We start from the raw sequence: 19,629 nt of genomic DNA, 5'->3' as shown, positions 1-19,629 counted from the left end.
AATGCAACTAAAACGAACAACGTTCTGCTTATCGTGCACACCACCAGATTTAAAACGCAAGCGTCAAAACTTTATTTTTTTATTGATTTTTCAGAAAATAATAATTTTTTTAAATGAACGGATACCATATGGCATATCTTTTTACTAGACTAAAACACTTTACTTTTATTTTTTGTTAACAAAATTCAATTTAATTTTTAATCTAAATAAAACATAACGTTTTATAATTTTTTTAAAATTATGACACGTTGGTATAATATAAGATATATTATTAAACTTGTCTTCACAAAAAACTGTTATTATAATAATTAATAGAATAAATAATAACAAATAACGAAATAATAATTAATGGAATGAATAATAATGAATCATTTATATACAAATTTATAACTATAAAAATTAATTTTTTGTAATTTTTATCCTTTATTACCTCAATTCAATTTTAATGAAATATAAATCAACATTCACAAATAAATAAACATTCAAGCATCGAGTATCTATCTATCATAAAAGAAGAAATTTTGCGCAATTGAGTTACTTAAAATTGGTAATAGAAAATGGAAAATACAAATTATATCTCAATAAATAAGAATTGTGTAACATAAATTTCGTATTGTACATCGATTAAATCGCGCATTTCGAAAGATTTATTTCATCGAAATTTATTGCACGGGCAGCCGTGTTCACGCAAAGCGACGTGTTTCGTGACATTTTCATTGCGTGGGCATTTATTAATTTAATTTTTATTCTTATATTTATTTATTTGTGTTATAATACGAAATAGAAAAACGCTTAAAAAGCTTTAAAACGCGGAATTTTAATCAAGTAAAATTAATTTTTATATTGGATCACGCTGACAAATCTACAGATAAAAATTTTAAACATACGATACGATACAAAATACGATAGTAGGCGAAAAATAAAATAGTAAATTATTTATCAAAATTAAAATTCTGAACGCCAAAGAATATCTTATAATGTGGAAAATATGGTATATTATATTAGGAATTTCGACGCTGATTTACGGCATGGGGGGGGGGGGTTGTTTACGTTCGCTCTGTGACCTACGTATTTTATATCCTCTCTTCCTCACTCTCACACTTTCTCTCTTGCACACACTGATCGGCATGTATACATTCCTTTCCCTACTTCTTCCAAATAGTACTTTTCCCAATTTGACCTTATCCTTGAGCTTGAGCTGGATTTTATTATTCGCACGGCGGCACTTGAACGAGACAGACCGTTTCGCGTATCGGCGCGTTATCTCCCCTACTTCAATTCTTATTACTCCTTACAATTTTCCACCTTCCTCCCCCTCCCAATCGTTACCTGTTGCGTACGCTTTATCTTTTACACACACACACATTAAAATATATTTTTTTTTTAATACATAAAAAATATTTCGTATTGTGTTAATTGCAGAAAAAACCAGACTTACACATAGCGTTTGGGGATTGTTTTGGTCGCGGCGTACGCGCTGTTTACGCATTCCATACTTTCGCTATCTCTTTCTTTTCTATCATACATTATCCTGCTTCGAATTCCCTACGTATTACTTCTGCGCGTGTTATCTTCTAGGCCTGCGCAAAGTCCTTGAGGTATCCTGTGGTATTTTGCGCCTTACCAGTCGCATGGCGGCACTCGTACGGGTTGGTTGGTCCACATCATCCCTCCCTCTACCACTCTTACTACTTTCTACAGTTTTCCATCCTCTTCCCCCTTTTCCATCATTACCTGTTGCATACATATTGTTCGGCGCGAAGTGTCGAACGCGTATTCCGTGCGACAAGCGATATTCGAGTTATACCTTTGTTCTTATACGACAAAACCGCTTCGGGAGTGTGTAAAATACCGTGTAATCGTCGTAATAAATGCGCGTCGGGAGTGTCGTTAATGCCGAGAGTTATAGCAAATCTATAGATGAACGCATTTTTGCTGTATGACAAATATTGGGACACGATTTTTTTTGACTTTAGGCTTGGCTCGGGGGAGGGAAAGGTCGGTTTCAATCATAAAATCTCCACTACGGCAGGGCAATCTTCGGTTCTACGTGCAGCGCGCTAGTTGTACAGATAGCCGGACTGTCGAAGGTAGTCGAGGACGGCTACCGGAGTTAGTCAAACGCTACCGATTGCTTTTCAGATGCCTTGTATCTAGTCGGTTGATTGGATGACTAATCACCTCATCTTCTTCGAGCTTATCTTTGCCTTCTGTTTTGAGAGAATCGTGCCCCAATTGGTAAATGTGGTCGTCTGAAACGCGGACGGAATTCGCGCGTAACGTCACAGCTTGGACAATTCGGTTCGATTCGCCTGTGATGTCGGGAGTGCCGTTTTAAGTATCGCGCGATTTTCGTATTCAGGTACGCATGCGAGCAATGCATGCGCCGCGAACGCGTGAGATTCAATGTGAGTGCTTCGAAGGACCATTGAGAGGAGGAGGAGGCTCAGGAGGAGCATCGGGCGCCGGCGGAGCAACTTTACGGTAAGCAATAATTCATTTATTTGTTATTCGCAAAATATTGCATATAAAATATTATATAATGTAGCGGATATAAAATATTTAAAATACTTTAAATATTTAGTAAAATATTTATAATAGTAAATGAATATTCACTATTTTTAGAAATTTTTTACATATTATTATTTCAACTAATTAAACTTTTTTCTTTATTCAAAAAATATATTTTTGAAAATTTTAATTCTTAAAAATTTTAATTCTGTATGCATAGATAAACGAATATAAATTCAATGTGCGCAATAATTATTTCACAAATATTAATCATTTTGAACAGTACTCTAATCTGGATTTATTTTTTTATTTTGCAGATCAACTTTGTGCGCGTAATCGGTGCTACAAAATATATTCGTTCCGTCGTATAACAAAATGCGCGTCGGGAGTGCCGTTAATGCCGAGAGTTATAGCGAATCTATAGATGAACGCATTTTTGCTGTATGACAAATATTGGGACACGATTTTTTTTGACTTTAGGCTTGGCTCGGGGGAGGGAAAGGTCGGTTTCAATCATAAAATCTCCACTACGGCAGGGCAATCTTCGGTTCTACGTGCAGCGCGCTAGTTGTACAGATAGCCGGACTGTCGAAGGTAGTCGAGGACGGCTACCGGAGTTAGTCAAACGCTACCGATTGCTTTTCAGATGTCTTGTATCTAGTCGGTTGATTGGATGACTAATCACCTCATCTTCTTCGAGCTTATCTTTGCCTTCTGTTTTGAGAGAATCGTGCCCCAATTGGTAAATGTGGTCGTCTGAAACGCGGACGGAATTCGCGCGTAACGTCACAGCTTGGACAATTCGATTCGATTCGCCTGTGATGTCGGGAGTGCCGTTTTAAGTATCGCGCGATTTTCGTATTCAGGTACGCATGCGAGCAATGCATGCGCCGCGAACGCGTAAGATTCAATGTGAGTGCTTCGAAGGACCACTGAGAGGAGGAGGAGGCTCAGGAGGAGCATCGGGCGCCGGCGGAGCAACTTTACGGTAAGCAATAATACATTTATTTGTTAAAAATATTGTACATTAAAATATTTGAAAGACAAAATATTTACATTAGTTAATATTTATCATTATTAGAATTTATTCGCATATTTTTTTACTTTTTATTTAAATAATTAAACTTTTTTAATAATTCTTTTATTACATATTTGCTTAGAAAACGAATTAAAAGTTTGATATACTCAATATTTTTTATGATTTCACAAATATTTCATATTGTGAACGCTGCTATAATTTTGATTTATTTCGTGTTTTACAGATCAACTATGCAGATCAACAGAACGACAACTCCGCTGCTGCGCATCGATCGGTGAGTTAGTTTAATTTGTCTTTTATTATTAAGATAATGGATCAAATAATGGTGTAAAAATGTATAAACGCGAGACACTTTGCAGGTCGTATAATTTTTATTGCCTTATAGTAGTTATATCAAAATTTTATTCTCTCGTATTTTTTAAAAGTATTTTGAGTTGTACGTGCATTTGTTTTTAAAAGAACGAAGTACTTATTTTTTTAGTTAATTTATATTAAATTTAATTATGTGTTACCAATATTATTATATATATCTAGAAAAGATACATATTATATATTAGATTATAATTATAAAAATTATTAAAAAATATGTAACCTGCAAAATGCGTTGTACATTAAAAAAAAGCAAAGTGTTTCTAATTTTGATTTTGATTGAGCCCGAAGTTGAAACAACTTTCATCGGCCTAATAGCCCTTTGAATCCACATATATTAAATATTAATCATATAATATTAAAAATATAATCATACACCAGAATACTTTGAATAAAATTATAAAAGGTACACTATTTCTTTGATTCATTATCTTAAAATGGATAGGCTAGGACTTAGATGCGTTGATGAATATTTAATCCTGGAATATTTCCTAAATGTATTTCATAATTGACAAATCAGAACAAAATATATTGAATTATTCAGAGAGTTTGTAGAATTTTTTGATGACAGTATTAAAAACAATTTTTATATGTTTATATATCTTTATTTAATAATGTATGCACAAGTTGTTAAAGATGGCCAAAAGTTGTCGAAAACAATGGTGCATATTACTGAACAAAGATGACTCTAAACATATAAAAATAGTTTTTAATTTTATTATAAAAATTATTACAAATTTTTTAAATAACCTAATATATTTTTATTCTGAATAATGTACTTATGTTTATATATTTATATATGTTTATATATTTATTTATATTTTTTTTATATGAGAAAAAATAAAAGAAAAAAAATATTTAAAAAAAAAGATTATACATAAAATAAAAGATAAAACTTGTTAATACATGGAAAAAAAGTATTTGCTGCCGCAGTAAATTTTATATAAGCTATCGTAGCAAAATTTCTTACAGTTGATTATTATTTGAACAGCAAAGAGATTTGTTATAGATAATAATTTTATTTACCGAAATTAGTTTTGTTAAATCTGCACAAATTATATTGCTAATATATAATAAGAAATTTATTTTTATCTTATTATAAAAATTTGTATTAATGGCGACAATTTCATTGCAATAATAAAATAAATTTATTAAAAATAAATTATTTTGTTGTAACAGCGAATTTTAATTTGTTTTCTAATCACAAAATTTGTCGATTTTTTGAACAGAACAGATTTGTTGCATATCGAATAATCTGTAAAAGTAGTTACAGTAGCGAAATTTTATCGCTAACATATTTAACATGCAATAGCAACGATTATTTTATTGCGATAGCAAAATTTTTTTTCTGTGTGTAAATGTGTACTTTTATTTCTACCTTCTCTACGGTAAGTGGTTTATCTTTTTATATCTTTCCAGGATTAAATATTATAAATTGGCGTTGAAAAGCAAAAGTAAGAAAATTTTTAAATACATATGTACCACAAATGTATCACAAATTTAAATTAAAAATGAAAAAGAAAATTCTTTTACACAAACGTAAATATATTAATGAATTATGATATATTTGAAATAATTGATCTAATAAAGAAAGAGTGCATTTTTTATTAACAATTTATTTACAATTTTAAAATATATATTTATTCTTGCTATACGTCAATTTCTTCGCAATCTTTCCTAGCTTACCCATGCATCCGTGGTCCTATGGCTTAACACTAGAACACTAGAACTATCAAAGCGGTCAAAAAAAATGACCGGTTTATTCATTTTAGAATAATTATTTAAATTTATAATGTATTTTTTGAGATTTTTTTCTGTGACTTGTGTTGCATTGTGTTAAATAATTAAATTGATTAATGTACTTTTCTTTTTATCAACTTTTAAAAAGAAAGAAAAAAGAAATAAAAATTGGTATATGTTAATCGTCGGTAGTTCTAGTGTTGATCCCATGGTTGAGCGCGGAAATTCGAAATTCGTGGTCCCGTCGATGATGGTCGAGCACAGATCTCGAAACAACGTTGATACGATCGATCATTGAATAATGATCGACTATCAACAAAAATTTCGGACGCAACTAGCGGAAACTGAGCTGAGCTCTGCGCTAGCGTCCTGTGAGAAACACCAAGGTAGTAGCTCTCAGATTTTGGATGCAAATAGCGGTAACTGAGCCGAGCTCTGCGCAAAAAAAAAGCATCCTGCGGAAAACTTCCTCTCGAAATTCAGATGCAAATGGCGGTAACTGAGCCGAGCTCTGCGCTAAAGCATCCTGCGAAAAACTCTTTCCCGAAATTCAGATACAAATGGCGGTAACTGAGTCGAGCTTTGCGCTAAAGCATCTTGCGAAAAACTCCCTCCCGAATTTCAGATGCAAATGGCGGTAACTGAGCCGAGCTCTGCGCTAAAGCATCCTGCGGAAAATTTTTTGTACAAACTCTTAGGTATAGAATTTCTAATTAGGTAGGATTTTCTACTAGATAAAGTTTTTGGGTAGGTAGATAGGATTTTAAAACTTCTTATCACTTCTATATTGTATTTTTTTTTTTAATTCTTTGCTGTCGATAAACTTTGGAACTTCTGCTTTGGCAGTTAGTTTGTAGTTTATTGATGACAAAAATAATGATAAAACTTCGGGTGGGCAAACAGAGCAAGATTCTCTTTCAAAAAACGAAAGATGTTTCTTGCGTAAATTATGAAAAAGTTTGAACGTTTAGACGTTTAAATGTTTAGATTAATAAATTTCACTAATAAAATATTACTACTTTTTGAATTATAAGAGATACTTTCAATTATAAATAAAAAATCGTATTGTTCAGCTCTTTTTAACTAAAGTATTTTGCATTATACATAAAACTTTTGAACGTTTAAATGATTTTATTGACATATTATTGACATATTGGCATATTATTTTCATTTTGTATTATTGTTCATTTTGTATTCATCTTGTATATTATTTCAATGGAATACAGGATAATATATTAAGAAAAATTGTAATAAGCTAAATGTCCCAATGACTGTGAATATGTCTCAATCTCCGAAAATATATGAACAAAATAATTTTGTAATTTCATAAATATAATGTCCGGAAACTGTGGTAAATTTACGTATCCAATTATTTTTGCAAATATTTAATATCGTCGTTTAATAAATGCAAATTTTGGTTTTAAATTTCCGCGAAGTAAATTTTAATTTTTATTATATAATATTAAAAATATTATTTTCATAGAAAACATCACATCTTTAATAATAATTAATTCTTAAATATATTGCCACTGGAACATTTCTCTTAAATATTGTAAACTTGTAAAAATCTTTTTCTCATTTGTACAAAATATTGTATTAATATATTGTATATTATATATTGTATATTATATATTGTATATTATATATTATATTATATAATTGTATATTGTATTACATATATATATATATATATATATGTATATCACATTATTGCATCTGTATGCAGCATTGTTGTATATATTTCTTCTTCATTGTATATGTTTTCTAAATTTAATATTATTTATTGTATACTATTATTATATTGTATTTGATTTTATTAAAATCTTTTCTCAACAAACAATGTATTTTATTTCACATCATTCTTTAAATCCTCTTTCCATTGAAAGAAAGAAAATGATTAAAAACAACCAATTTATTTTCTATAACTTACGCACACATTTATCTGCTTACATTATCAAAATTTATTACATACCAAAATTCATTCGCTTCTCCATTGTTTAGTAGTGTGGTTATTACTGAGTAACCTTTTAGAAGCTACTTACATCACATAATGTATTTATTATGTTTGTTTCCAATATTTCTCTTAGTATTCAATGCTTTCTCGAAACAGTAAGATAGAAATTACATTTATATATCTCTGGCATTCGAATTTTGAGACAGTGTTAACTGTACTATTGTTACAAATTGTTAATTGTTACAAAGTACTGTAATTTCAACAGGCACATAATTTGTATCTATATTTTTATCTATATCATAAACTCTCATCTGTCCACGCACTACATTAAACAAAAGGTAATACTTCTTAACGCCCAATTGAAACTGAAATTACTCTATTCAACTCTTTTAAATACCTTCTGCAAATTCTTATTTTTATTGTCGTTTTTACAAAACAATACGATGATAAAGCTTGATCCGTCGGGTAAAAAATTTTTAACGCGACTTTGTAACGTTACAGCTGACTCACAAAAAATCGCTGATAATTTTTGTTAATTTTATTTTTCAACAAATTCTTTTTTCTTTAGTTTGAGTGGTTGTTGATCGTTGTGCGATTTTCTTCGACCAAATTATCAAGTCTGCAAGAAACTTTGTTCTTTCTTTGCACTTTACACTATACTGAGCTAAAGAAATAACATAAAATATGGAATTTTTTAAGTGTTTTTGCAATTTGATTTTTTGTTAAAAAAACAAGGCTAAGAAAAAAACAATAATTCGAAAGTCTAACTTTTAGCTTTTAAACGGTTTTCTGTGCTGTATAATAATATTTTCACGAATAAAAGCGATCAAGGAGACAATGTAACGATTCTTTATTTAGTTTTTGAATATTCAGACAAAAAAATCGCACAGCGATCAGCAAACATTTAAATTAAAAAAAAACAATTCCGCTATAAATTTCAAAATGCTTTATTCTGAATTAAAATACAATGATTTATCACGGAGTTACAATGCTTTAAAATTGCCTTTTATAAGTAAATTTTTAGATTGTTTAATTGTTGCGTGTAGTGTACTTAACATTTCGGCCAATGTTAATGCAAAATTTACATTTTTAGCATTAATTTATTATTAATTTTTTACATATTTCATTAAAAAATTAATTCTTTGAGAAAATGTCTAAAAGAAGAATACAATATTTGCAAGTATTTCTTGATAAATTTGATGAAAACGCTCTAATAATAATAGAAATATTATTTTTGTCTTATAGGGTACTGTCGAGTCAATTATGATTTCGATTACCGACGTAAACTTACCTATTGGTTGTACAACAATTATATCAATATTCATGTTCTTAATTGAGCTCAAATCATCGATGACGCGTTTTATTTCTTGATGCAAGGACAACTCAATTTCACCATGTTTTAAAATACTACAAGATTTCTAATTGAAGATACGGACTATGTAGTATGGTATCCTATGATTAAAGCTGTTGAATACGTGACGTGTATCTGGCCAATTCAAACTATTTTATCTAAAAGGGTAAATTATAATAAGAGTAAATTTCTACAATGTAGAATAATGTATAATATTAAAGCACTGTATATAAAAGAAGTTAAATAAATATGTATATGTGCAAATATACTTATATTATTTAATTAATTATTTATTTAATAAATTATTCAATCCTGTTCAGTTACAGTTAATGTTCTATAGTCTATTCCTAACTTGAGGAGTCGAACTAAATATTGTTACGTAACAACAAATACAACCCTAAAAGAAAGATTATTCACAATTAGATACATAAATCGTAGATATTTGTCCGTTTTTTAATGTTTATAAATTTTTTATGTGAAATCACCACGTTAAATCACCACGATTATATTTAGTGAAAATATGTGCCTGTAAACTGTAACGTGAAGCTCAAGTATGAAACTTATGCTAGCTTTTTAATTACCGTGATTTCTTTAGAGTCGATGGTTGGTGTGTTACTTCCATATTACTTCTTAATATTGTACTGTTTCTTTTCATCTTAAAATACAATGTATATGCTATGGAATAAAATGCGCAGAATTCCACTCGCTAACGCAACACTAAATGCGAAGCTCAAAACTTTCTGTTGTGACGCAACAAAATTCAAACTCGGGCCATCACTTTAAGTATTCCAAAATTCACGTATGCGTATTACTATGTATAGCATAAAGAAATTGATGGCTATTAATTACTGAATGATCTCACGCATTATGTCTCGTATGTTCTCAGCTTTTACCTATATATCGAATTTTTCTTTACTAAGTACTGTATTATGTATCATTCCTAAAAAAAGGCATTAGTTGCGATATTGTATAAAGTGCGATCGCATAGCATAATACAACAATTTTTGTGATGGAGTAAATAGGTACTTATAATTTCAATAAATTATAGATTATTTAAATTACACAATGTATTTTTCATTTTTATTCGTATCGGCTTTATGTTACTTTTTATTAATTAAATATTATGTAGTTGTAAATTATATCGAATATATGATTTGATAAATGAAATGTACAAAAATGAGCTCACGAGGCAAAAAAGTAGTGTTTGTACTTGAGTAAGTATAATAACTTTACCTCTTCGGGAAGGACGACAAAGAGAGTAAAAGTAGTCGATACGTACAATCGGGTATATACTTTATTGGTCCAGCTGTTTAACTACGTAGAACTATTTATAAAATCTTACAAAATGCTCAACGTGTTGCAATAGGGAAACGTTACTTAAGTATATTTACAAAGCAACGGAGTTACACGATTTCTAAGAGTCGATTGACAACAAGCTGTTATACATTAATATGATTATCGCAGGTTTCACGAACATCTCGATTACGATTTCGTGATACTTCAGATTTAAGATATTTTCTTCGTAAACGCAACGTGATTGTGCAAATATCCCCAAGCTCGGATTTTGGTCTAATTAGAAAGACTTTACTACAAATTTTTAATTAAACAATTCGTATATAAAGTTTTAAAAAATGTTAAATGCCATGCAACATTGTGAGGCACCTTTCGCGTATGTATCTATTTTGTAGATATGCACGATCAACTTTTAAAATTATTATGACGATTGTAATTTGTGTGATATAACAATCGATATTTGTACCAATAAATAAAGTGAGATAATCAGATTTCGATTTCTACATACATTCGTTCGATTACTGCACGATGTAGTATTAATAAAAGTAATGTAAAATACAGAAGCGTTTTGTATAAAAATTTTATGCCTGCAAATGTCATAAAGGACTTAAAAATAATCGTAAATTTTAAATTTATGAATTTGTTACTGTCAAAATTAGTAATTTCATTAAATTGGATAATAATAATTTCAATAAAATACAATTCTTAAATTTTAACCAGCTAGCAATCCTTTAATTTTTTATCGATTCCATTACACAAAAGTATTTACGCATGTAAAAATATGAAAAGTTTCTAAATTATTTCTGTTTTAATTTTTTTCATGAAATTCACAAACATTAACAAAAACATTAATGTATGCTTCATAATTATACAATAGGAAAAAACCAGCAACAAAATATTAAAAAATAAAATGGGTACAAAGAATGAGAATTTTAAAAATCGTAATATGTAACAAAAGGAATTCGTAGTCTCTGCCAAAATTGTTTACTGTAAAAGGTAAATTATTGTATAAACTCGATAAAAATATTGATTTCACGATTGCGAGAAACAAACTAGAAAAATTGTGCTATTGTTTATGAACATTCCGATACAAACACGAAGACTTTCAATCTCATCATCGATAAGTTTCATAAAGTTACTTATGTAATTTGTCCATCGCGTGCATTCAATCATTAAAAATTGAGACTCGATTATATCCTATAAAAATTGGCAGTATACAAACAATACGTCACATCAAAAGTTAATATGTGTGTGTGTGTGTGTGTGTGTGTGTGTGTGTGTGTGTGTGTGTGTGTGTGTGTGTGTGTGTGTGTGTGTGTGTGTGTGTGTGTGTGTGTGTGTGTGTGTGTGTGTGTATATATAAACATATTATATATATATATTAAAAAAGGTTTCGTAACGAATGTTAAAATTGGTGACGTTGACATTGATCCTTATACATTGATTCAAAGAAATCGGATATCTTTAACGCTATCATAAGAGAGAGACTTTGTTATAAACTACATTTATATTCTAACAAATTCGCCGCCTAAAATGCGTCGATAATACAATAAAAACAGTTTCACTGCTTTCAACGCAGAAGTACACGCATAACACAACTAGATTGCGTTTGCATGTATGGAGCTCATACTGTGAAATCTTTATTCGCAAATATTATTTTTATGCACTCGGTGTAGCAATGTGATAAAATTTTTAATATAAAGTGCAAAGTTTTTTAGATGTGAAGAAATGAAAACGTAAGTCTGATTTTTTTTTCATCTAATTGTTAAATAATATCCATAAAATGTGATTGAAATTCTAGCTCCATATATTGTGCACTCCTGCTCTAACAGCTTTAACTTCTTAAAAATGATTGACATCATTTAAAAAAATAGTCGACTTGAGAGAAAAATCGTATTTGATATATACTCACAAATAAAAACATATAAGAAATGTATAAACTAAAGAATGTATATTTAGACTCTGACATTTTTCAAACAAAATGTTACATAAATTAAAAATGATTTATTTCACAAATCGAAAATTGTTGCACTTCTCAAAAATTAAATCTATACGATTGTTGCGTATTAATTTAATTAACTTTTATCATGATAAAATTCTTAATAATTGTTCAATTAAATTATTCTGACAGCGAATATAAAATTTAACTGTCGTTGCCAGTAGATACGATATTTCCGACTATCGTATCGGAAAACGTGATAAAATCCAATTACATTCAAGGTTTATATATGTCATTATGTATATATATAATCTATATAATCTATATTACTACTTTCTTACACAGTCGGCAAATACTTTTGCGATACTTTCTACGTTTATCGATTAATCAACTGCGTAAGGAAACGTCATGATGGCTCGCATCGTGCATAACGATTAATTTCGGCATATAGCAAAGTACTTTATATGAGAAAGTAGGAATAATTAAGTTACCGCTATGTTCGTCGCTCACACTTCATTAGATACCTAGAGCACTTAATATTCAGGTACTAATTATGTTATAGTGAAGTGACTCTCGATTATATTTAGCCTTACTCGCTGATAGGAATAGAGTCTTCATGAACGATGCTTCATAAACATTTTTAGCATATAAATTGAACACAGAATAAGAAGCACGGCTGTTCAACATATTTTAATTCTGAAAGAAAGTCAAGAGCCAAAAGGAGTCAAAAAATGCGTAGACAGAATATAAAAGAACTCTCAACAGTTGCAAGATCAACGCCTAACTGAAAAATGTGACATTTTTATAAAATGTATTTATTGATACTTTCTAATTCTATTATTTGCAGGGATCTCTTGCAGGTATTTAAGCGGTCTCCTCGGGACCGTTTTACTCCCTCGAAAAAACGTCCGCGATGTTTCATATCTTTATTAATATTTAACGATTCCTGCGGCGGCGTTTGCGGAGACCAGCTCCGTGCGCTATACATAAATTTCCATCTATCGAGAAATGTAACGAAGAGTGCAGTTTTGATCACTTAATTTATGTCTATATATAAACGCTATGTCGCATGAATTTTATATGATAGGAAAGATAGCGATCCCGTTTCTCCGGATTGCTGTTATCTGCTATCCCGAGACGCTATTACCGGCTAATCACAATGTCAAGAGCAAAAATGGAGATAAATAGGTATAAGCTGTCGATTTAGTTCAAATTAGTTCCACTGTGAACCATGACTCTTCTTTCCTCGTCGCATTCTCTCGCTCAATACACGTCTAGCCGGCGGATAGTTACTTTTCCTGGCAGTAGTACGTCAAACTATCGTATCAACACGGATAAATACTTTTCTAATGCGCGTAATACATTTAATTTGATCTAGATTTCGATATAGACTAATATAAACTTTATCTATATATACTAATCCAATTTAGTGATCGATCGTGCTTAGCGACTAGTAGGAAAAGAACGTGGAAATGTTTCTAAAGAGCTTTAACTATTATTCTTCCTTGATTTACGACCGCATAACTGTCTTTCTTACGCGCGTGCAATGCGTGTAATTATTTCTCTTTTCATGGCCACTATTTTACTTTCTGCTTGTGTTCGCAACTGCATGCTAGCTTTTACGCTAATGGTCCCCAACCTTTTTCAAGAGCAACCCTAGATTTTCTGGAAAATTACGCTTATACACCAAACGGGAAGAATAAAAGAAAGGCAAATTGCGAACTAGTAATAATCCAACACGATAGTAACGTTAATTATGAAACGAAATAATATACTGTTTACTTTCGCGCAATTTTTCAAGCGTAAATTTTGCTATTTTTCAAGAAAATAAGAAAGTGAAAGATTTTATAAAAACTTTCTAAAAATTCTATACAATTCTGTAATTAACATAATTGTTAATCTATGTTTCAATGAAATGTGATTTTAAAACATTCTTTGTTATCGCACAAAAGCGTTGTTAAAATCAAATATAACACGCTTAATCCAAATTAAAATGCTCGTCGGACTTTACTTCTAGGTTTTCTTAGTTTAATATCTGGGGGACATCGCGTGCCAAGGTTGGATATCATCGTTTTACACGCTGGTGGTGATCTGTTCTATGACGGTGATGTCGCGGTGACGCCGCGGCCGGGTCCGATACGGATCCTGATGGCTGAGACCCTCGGGCACGCTTTTGCTGGGCCTCAACGGCGCGTGAAAGTGCGGATGATAGTAGTGTTCGGTGTCGTGTACACGCTCGACAAAGTCCCGCTCGTGCATGTTGTCTTCGACGTCCAACGGCACGTGCAGGGACCGCGATTTCGGCAGCCGAGGCCGCGGCGGTGGCGGGCACACGCACGGCGGCGGGGGTGGCATGACGCCGAAGCTCGAGAGTCGTGGCCCCGGCAGAATTGGCGACGTCGGTTGCCGTCCCCAACCGACCAGGAAGAGCAACGCCGCGCCGCACAAGGAACTCAGGGTGCACGCGTAGTAGCCAACTCGCGGGCTGTTCGCGTTCATGTAACCTGATGGAGAGCGATATTAAAGCTCATCATAATTTGTTAAAGCTCAGGTTTTCATGCACAAAGTGGCAATATTACGGTGATATGAAGCCGTGTGAGTAAAGAAAAGAAAAATTTAGGACCACAAAAGAATTTTTTTATTCCTACACGTGTACAATGTACACGTTGTCTGGCTGCTTTATTATTCTAAGGGAAAAAGAAAAGAACAACGAACGGATAAATACTCCACTCCGTAAAAAAATAGAGAACACTTTTCAGATGCACAAGATTGAGTAATTTTTACACTGTTGAATTTCAGCAACAAATTATCGTAGACAAAAAATTTTAAAAACATTTTAAAGCTTGAAATTTGTATTTTCTCGTGCTTCAGACCGCTGTTTTGAAAATTGTTTTTTATCTTTATACTTTAAAAATTAAAAAAAAAACACATTGTTTTGTTTTTAACATTACGTACGTTCAATATTTTGCAGCTCAATAATAAAATTTTTCTCGCAAAATTTTTTACAAGTAAATAAAAGCTACAACATTTCACCTGCAAAATGCGTTTTTTTTTAATTTTGCTATATATACTTTTGAGTTTCACGACTTTGAAACTAAACCTGTAATTTTTGCGCTAATGCTATTGCCGATGGCAAACATTATTCTTCAGAAAATGTGTTGGTTTGTAATTCAAACGAAAAGAATTGTAACAAAATGTAAAGAAACGCGTATGTAGATAAAATGTTGTACTTTTTGATACTTGTCACTTTTTTCAAGAAAAATTTTTTTATCGAGTTGTAAAGTGTAAAAAGTACGTGGTTTTTATAACTTAGAAGTGCAAAGATAAAAAATTTTTAGAAAACAATCTAAGCACATAAAAGTATAAGTTTTAAGTTTTAACACGTTTTTTTTTCATTTTTTGTCGAAAATAATTTTTCGCTGAGTTACAGTACTTTGAAAATTGCTCAATTTTAAGCATCCGAATGTCTCGCGGCAGAAAAGTGCGGTCGACTGGTCATTAATACGCATGATGCCTAATTTTGTGTGTCTGAAAAGTGACACTTTTTGTAGTGTATATTTCAATAGATTCACGATTGATTAATTAAATTTAAATTTTCTAATTGATGTAATTTAATTTTATGCATTTTCAAATCTTAAATAATTTTTTCTAAAATTTTCGAAAGAGTATGCAATATTAAGAGCAATGGAAGTCGCTAAAATTCCGGTGACTAAATTAAGCTCTTTAAAGAGACGAAAATTTTACAGTTTCTACTAATGTAGAAACGCTTGAGTTTTGTGAATACGTGTGACAGTTGTCATGCTTGCTTGAATATTCTCTCAGCAACGCGGACAGCTCAACGTATTTTCCAGGCTACGTACATTATTATTAAGGACACCGGCATTAAATTCATACACAGGAACCATAAGACTATTAGTAGGAGCGGATTTAGCTTGCAAGAGACCGGATTTTGCCCACGTTGGTCCTTTAAAGCCTTAATGCTGTCGCGGGTCTTTGAACGTACGAAGAATTAATATGTTTAAAAGAAGTACTCATACAGTTTATAATAAATGAGTTGCGACGACCTTTGAAATATCATGTAAAACGCGTGTTTTTGGCTCTTCTGGTTACTTCATGTGATATTTATCGTCAATTAAATGCAAAAATTGTTTTATGTTGTCAGTTGAAATAATAAAAGTATAATTTCTTGGCGATGATAATTTCTTAACTTTTTTTCAATATTTATTTCAAAAATTTAAACATGTATACGTTTACATTGAGAAAAATAAGAAAATTGTCATTTTAACACGATTTGTCATGATTAGGGTTTTTTAGCCCCAAGTTTTTTTAGCCAAGAGCCACATTAAAATTTTTGTAATGTAAAAGGCCAGAAAAATTTTATTTTTGAAAATCATGTAAATTGTAAAGAAATCTTAAAAGTAAAAGTATTCTGTGTATTGTCAAAATTACTAGACCTTTAATTATGGTTCTGGTCTAGTTGAATATTGAATAATTAGTTTAATAGAGAAGAGGATAAAAAAATAAAATTTTGCCTCAATGTGTGCAAAATTTCTTGGCGGATCGAACAAAATCTTCACGGGGATCGCAAGTTAGAGACCTCTAGTCATGATAATTTTCTAAGAAATGTGGGAAACTCAAAACTTCTTGGCAACGTCGAAAATTCCGTACTCCTTACATACCTGTAAGAGGAACTCCGAGAAGAATGGGCAGAGCTTCCGCGGCTTGTACCAAAGCCCACGATCTAGCGAAGTGTCTTGCTCGCAGCCTTTCCAGGGCTAACATCTTGAGGGAGTAGAGCGCACCGCCGAGCGAAGCGCCGTAAAGCCCGGAGGCCAGTACAAGTCCGTGATAACCTTGCACGCTACCAAGCGCCACTTGTGCCACAGCTTTAAGCAAAGAAGAAACCTAATTCAAATCAGTAATCCTTGATCTTTGGTTCAGTTACTCAGCTACTACTGCGTAAAATTGATGTATTACATGATTTTCCATATACCTTCTATAGAATATTTCAGGTTTTCCAGGTTTAAATTCACAAAACAATTTCGCTTTTTCTTTGATAAAATCTGCATAAAAGGCACAAATCATGCTTCAAAATTTTACCTTTAAAATGAATTTTATTTTAAGAGAAGCAAAAATATATCATCTTTTTCTTTTACTCAGAAAAATCAAGATTAAATTTAAAAAAATCTATATTGTTAAGAAATGTAATAAGTGGTCGAAAACGACAATTAATATAAAGCAGGCATTCTGAAAGCACAATGGAACGCACGCTCCGCTATTGTGACAATGGCTGAATGCGAACATTTAACTGTGCGGACTAGTTTGCAGACAACTACGACGACGTGTATAGGAAAATAGCTGTTAACGAAAGTTCGAAGTAACCACAAAATGTACTGACCGACTCCAATGAGCGCTGCTTGGCAGAGATATTGCCTAGACACTAGGCACTGAGCGGAAGGTCTGGCGGTAACTACCCCCCAAGCCGCGCATCCGAGCGCCGCCGCCAGTCCCAGACAGGTCTGCAGGAGTACGAGAGCGCTGGCCTCCAGCCCGTCCTGGTAGCCTTGCAGAGCCTGAAAGTGATGTTTCCCATTAAGGGATTGCGCGAGAAAAACGGTGCCGCACGGGATGGGATCGCTCTGATAATGCGGACAATACCGCTGGTAATGATGCTCGTCTAATATCGATTATCGAAATTGGCTCGATCTATTCCGCGATTAGTCCGAGGAATTGGCGAAATTCGGGAATTCAACGCTCGCCCGCGTCACAAAAGACGTGTCTCTTGTTGATCACTATCTACTCTTCAATTATTAGTACCGTAATATCCTTTTAAAATTAGATTATGCGACGATGTGGAGAATTTGCATTATTAAGTAGATAGTAGAAACGTTGCATGCTATGAGACTGTGCCATAACCAATGCACGTATAATAATTTCTTTAATCTGTATATCAAGGAATTAGAAACTTTTTTATATGTTATACGTAATTGAATGTTTAATTGCGTTATTATTAATTATAATAGAATTTTGCCGGTGCGCCAAAAAGTCAAATAAATAACAAAAATTGTGCCATCGTTGATACACGGTTTCTCTTTTCTATGTGCAATTATAAAAGAATTTTAACAATGCTGCATCAAAGAAAGATTAATAAGCAACAAAATATGTAATAAAAATTCTATATTGATATTCACGTTTACTTTATGTATTTCTATGTTTTTTATGCATTCCATGCATTTTTATGTTACCCTCAGTTTTTATAAATTTGATATATCAATTTAACAGCAAGTAAGATAATACTAAATAAATAAAATTTTCTTCTGTTACGTTAAAATTTAAATAACAAAACATCAAATAAAAATTTATGTATATCCTATTGTTTATACATTCTATATATTGTATTTTTTTTTTATGTATTTCACGTATTTCTATGTTATGTTTTTATGTTTCTCTGTACATCCCATGTTGATTTAACAGCGGTAAGATAATACGAAATAGAATTTACTATTGCTACAGCAAAAGCCCTTGGAAGTAGCAATCGCCAGTGTTTCCCAAAGAATCTGCTGCTAAAGAAATGGCCTTTGCTTCTCAATCACTAATGTAAGTGTACTTACGATATAGAAGGCAGGGGTGTAGAGACCAAAACCGGCAGCGCCGGCAGCCAGCATGAGCATCCTTACGGGACGCGATCCCAAAGGACTCAGATCGACCAGCGGCTGCCTCGGTACCTTGGACGCGGATTTCTTCTCTTTGACTTTGCTGCGCTGATTCTTTAGATGCAGTATGGCTCGTCGTTGGGGGTGGTACAGCGAGGCACTCCGGTAGATCAGTCCCAAGAAGAAGGCCAACGAGAGCGCTCCCGTTACCGATTGCAATCCCAGCCGCCAGCCTAGCTTCCTGAAGGAACAGCGCCGTTATAGTCATCACATAGAAATTGTCGAATCAGCTGACGCGATTCTTACGTGCCTGCCGAGCTCTCTCACTTCGTATTATACGTCCAGTACTTACATTCTATATATAGGGTGTCCGGTAACTCACGGACCAACGCTCGTGAGCCGATAGAGCACATTAAACAAAATAGAAAAGTTCTTTACCATTTTGCAATTCTCGCAATAATTATGTAAGTATTAATTAAAAAAGATTGCCGAATAAGCGCGCGACTAGACCGTAGGATGTAAATTGATACTTAAATAATTATTGCGACAATTGCAAAATGGTAAAGAACTTTTCTGTTCTGTTTAATGTGTTTTATCCGCTTACGAGCGGATGGTCCGTGAGTTACCGGACACCCTGTATGTATATTGCGAGTAAAACTACTGCAGTTGCATTTTGCAAGAAAATTTCCCGCACTTTGTGAAACGTTTCTGCATTAGATTCATCCTCTTATTCGCAATTTACCTCTAAATATTGGGAAAATATTTATTTGCTTATTTCAA

General features: G+C 32.3%; 1 protein-coding gene and 1 long non-coding RNA gene across 4 annotated transcripts in view; one reads left to right on the top strand and one right to left on the bottom strand.

Moving 5' to 3' along the window:
* The first annotated feature begins 616 nt into the window (after window positions 1-616).
* LOC136999938 (uncharacterized) lies at window positions 617-10,089 on the top strand. Of its 2 annotated transcripts, XR_010890245.1 has the most exons (4): window positions 617-2,484; window positions 2,829-3,499; window positions 3,774-7,951; window positions 8,859-10,089. It is a non-coding gene; the product is annotated as an uncharacterized lncRNA (long non-coding RNA). The 2 variants fall into 2 exon arrangements; XR_010890244.1 differs by having other exon boundaries at window positions 617-3,499.
* A 151-nt stretch (window positions 10,090-10,240) lies between these two features.
* The window catches only part of LOC105679617 (monocarboxylate transporter 11-like), a 95,431-nt gene continuing 86,042 nt past the window's right edge, over window positions 10,241-19,629 (bottom strand). For both annotated transcript variants that reach the window (XM_012379750.2, XM_067355111.1), the window contains exons 8-11: window positions 18,808-19,090; window positions 17,595-17,769; window positions 16,876-17,082; window positions 10,241-14,700 (exon numbers count right to left, since the gene is read on the bottom strand). In XM_012379750.2, the coding sequence (XP_012235173.1) occupies window positions 14,270-14,700; window positions 16,876-17,082; window positions 17,595-17,769; window positions 18,808-19,090 (1,096 nt within the window). In that variant the 3' untranslated portion in view covers window positions 10,241-14,269. The remainder of the gene's footprint in view (window positions 14,701-16,875; window positions 17,083-17,594; window positions 17,770-18,807; window positions 19,091-19,629) is intronic.

The sequence above is a fragment of the Linepithema humile genome, chromosome 5 (assembly GCF_040581485.1).
Source record: "Linepithema humile isolate Giens D197 chromosome 5, Lhum_UNIL_v1.0, whole genome shotgun sequence".
In the NCBI taxonomy this organism is placed as follows: domain Eukaryota; kingdom Metazoa; phylum Arthropoda; class Insecta; order Hymenoptera; family Formicidae; genus Linepithema; species Linepithema humile.
This window is presented reverse-complemented; position numbering and strand designations above follow the sequence as displayed.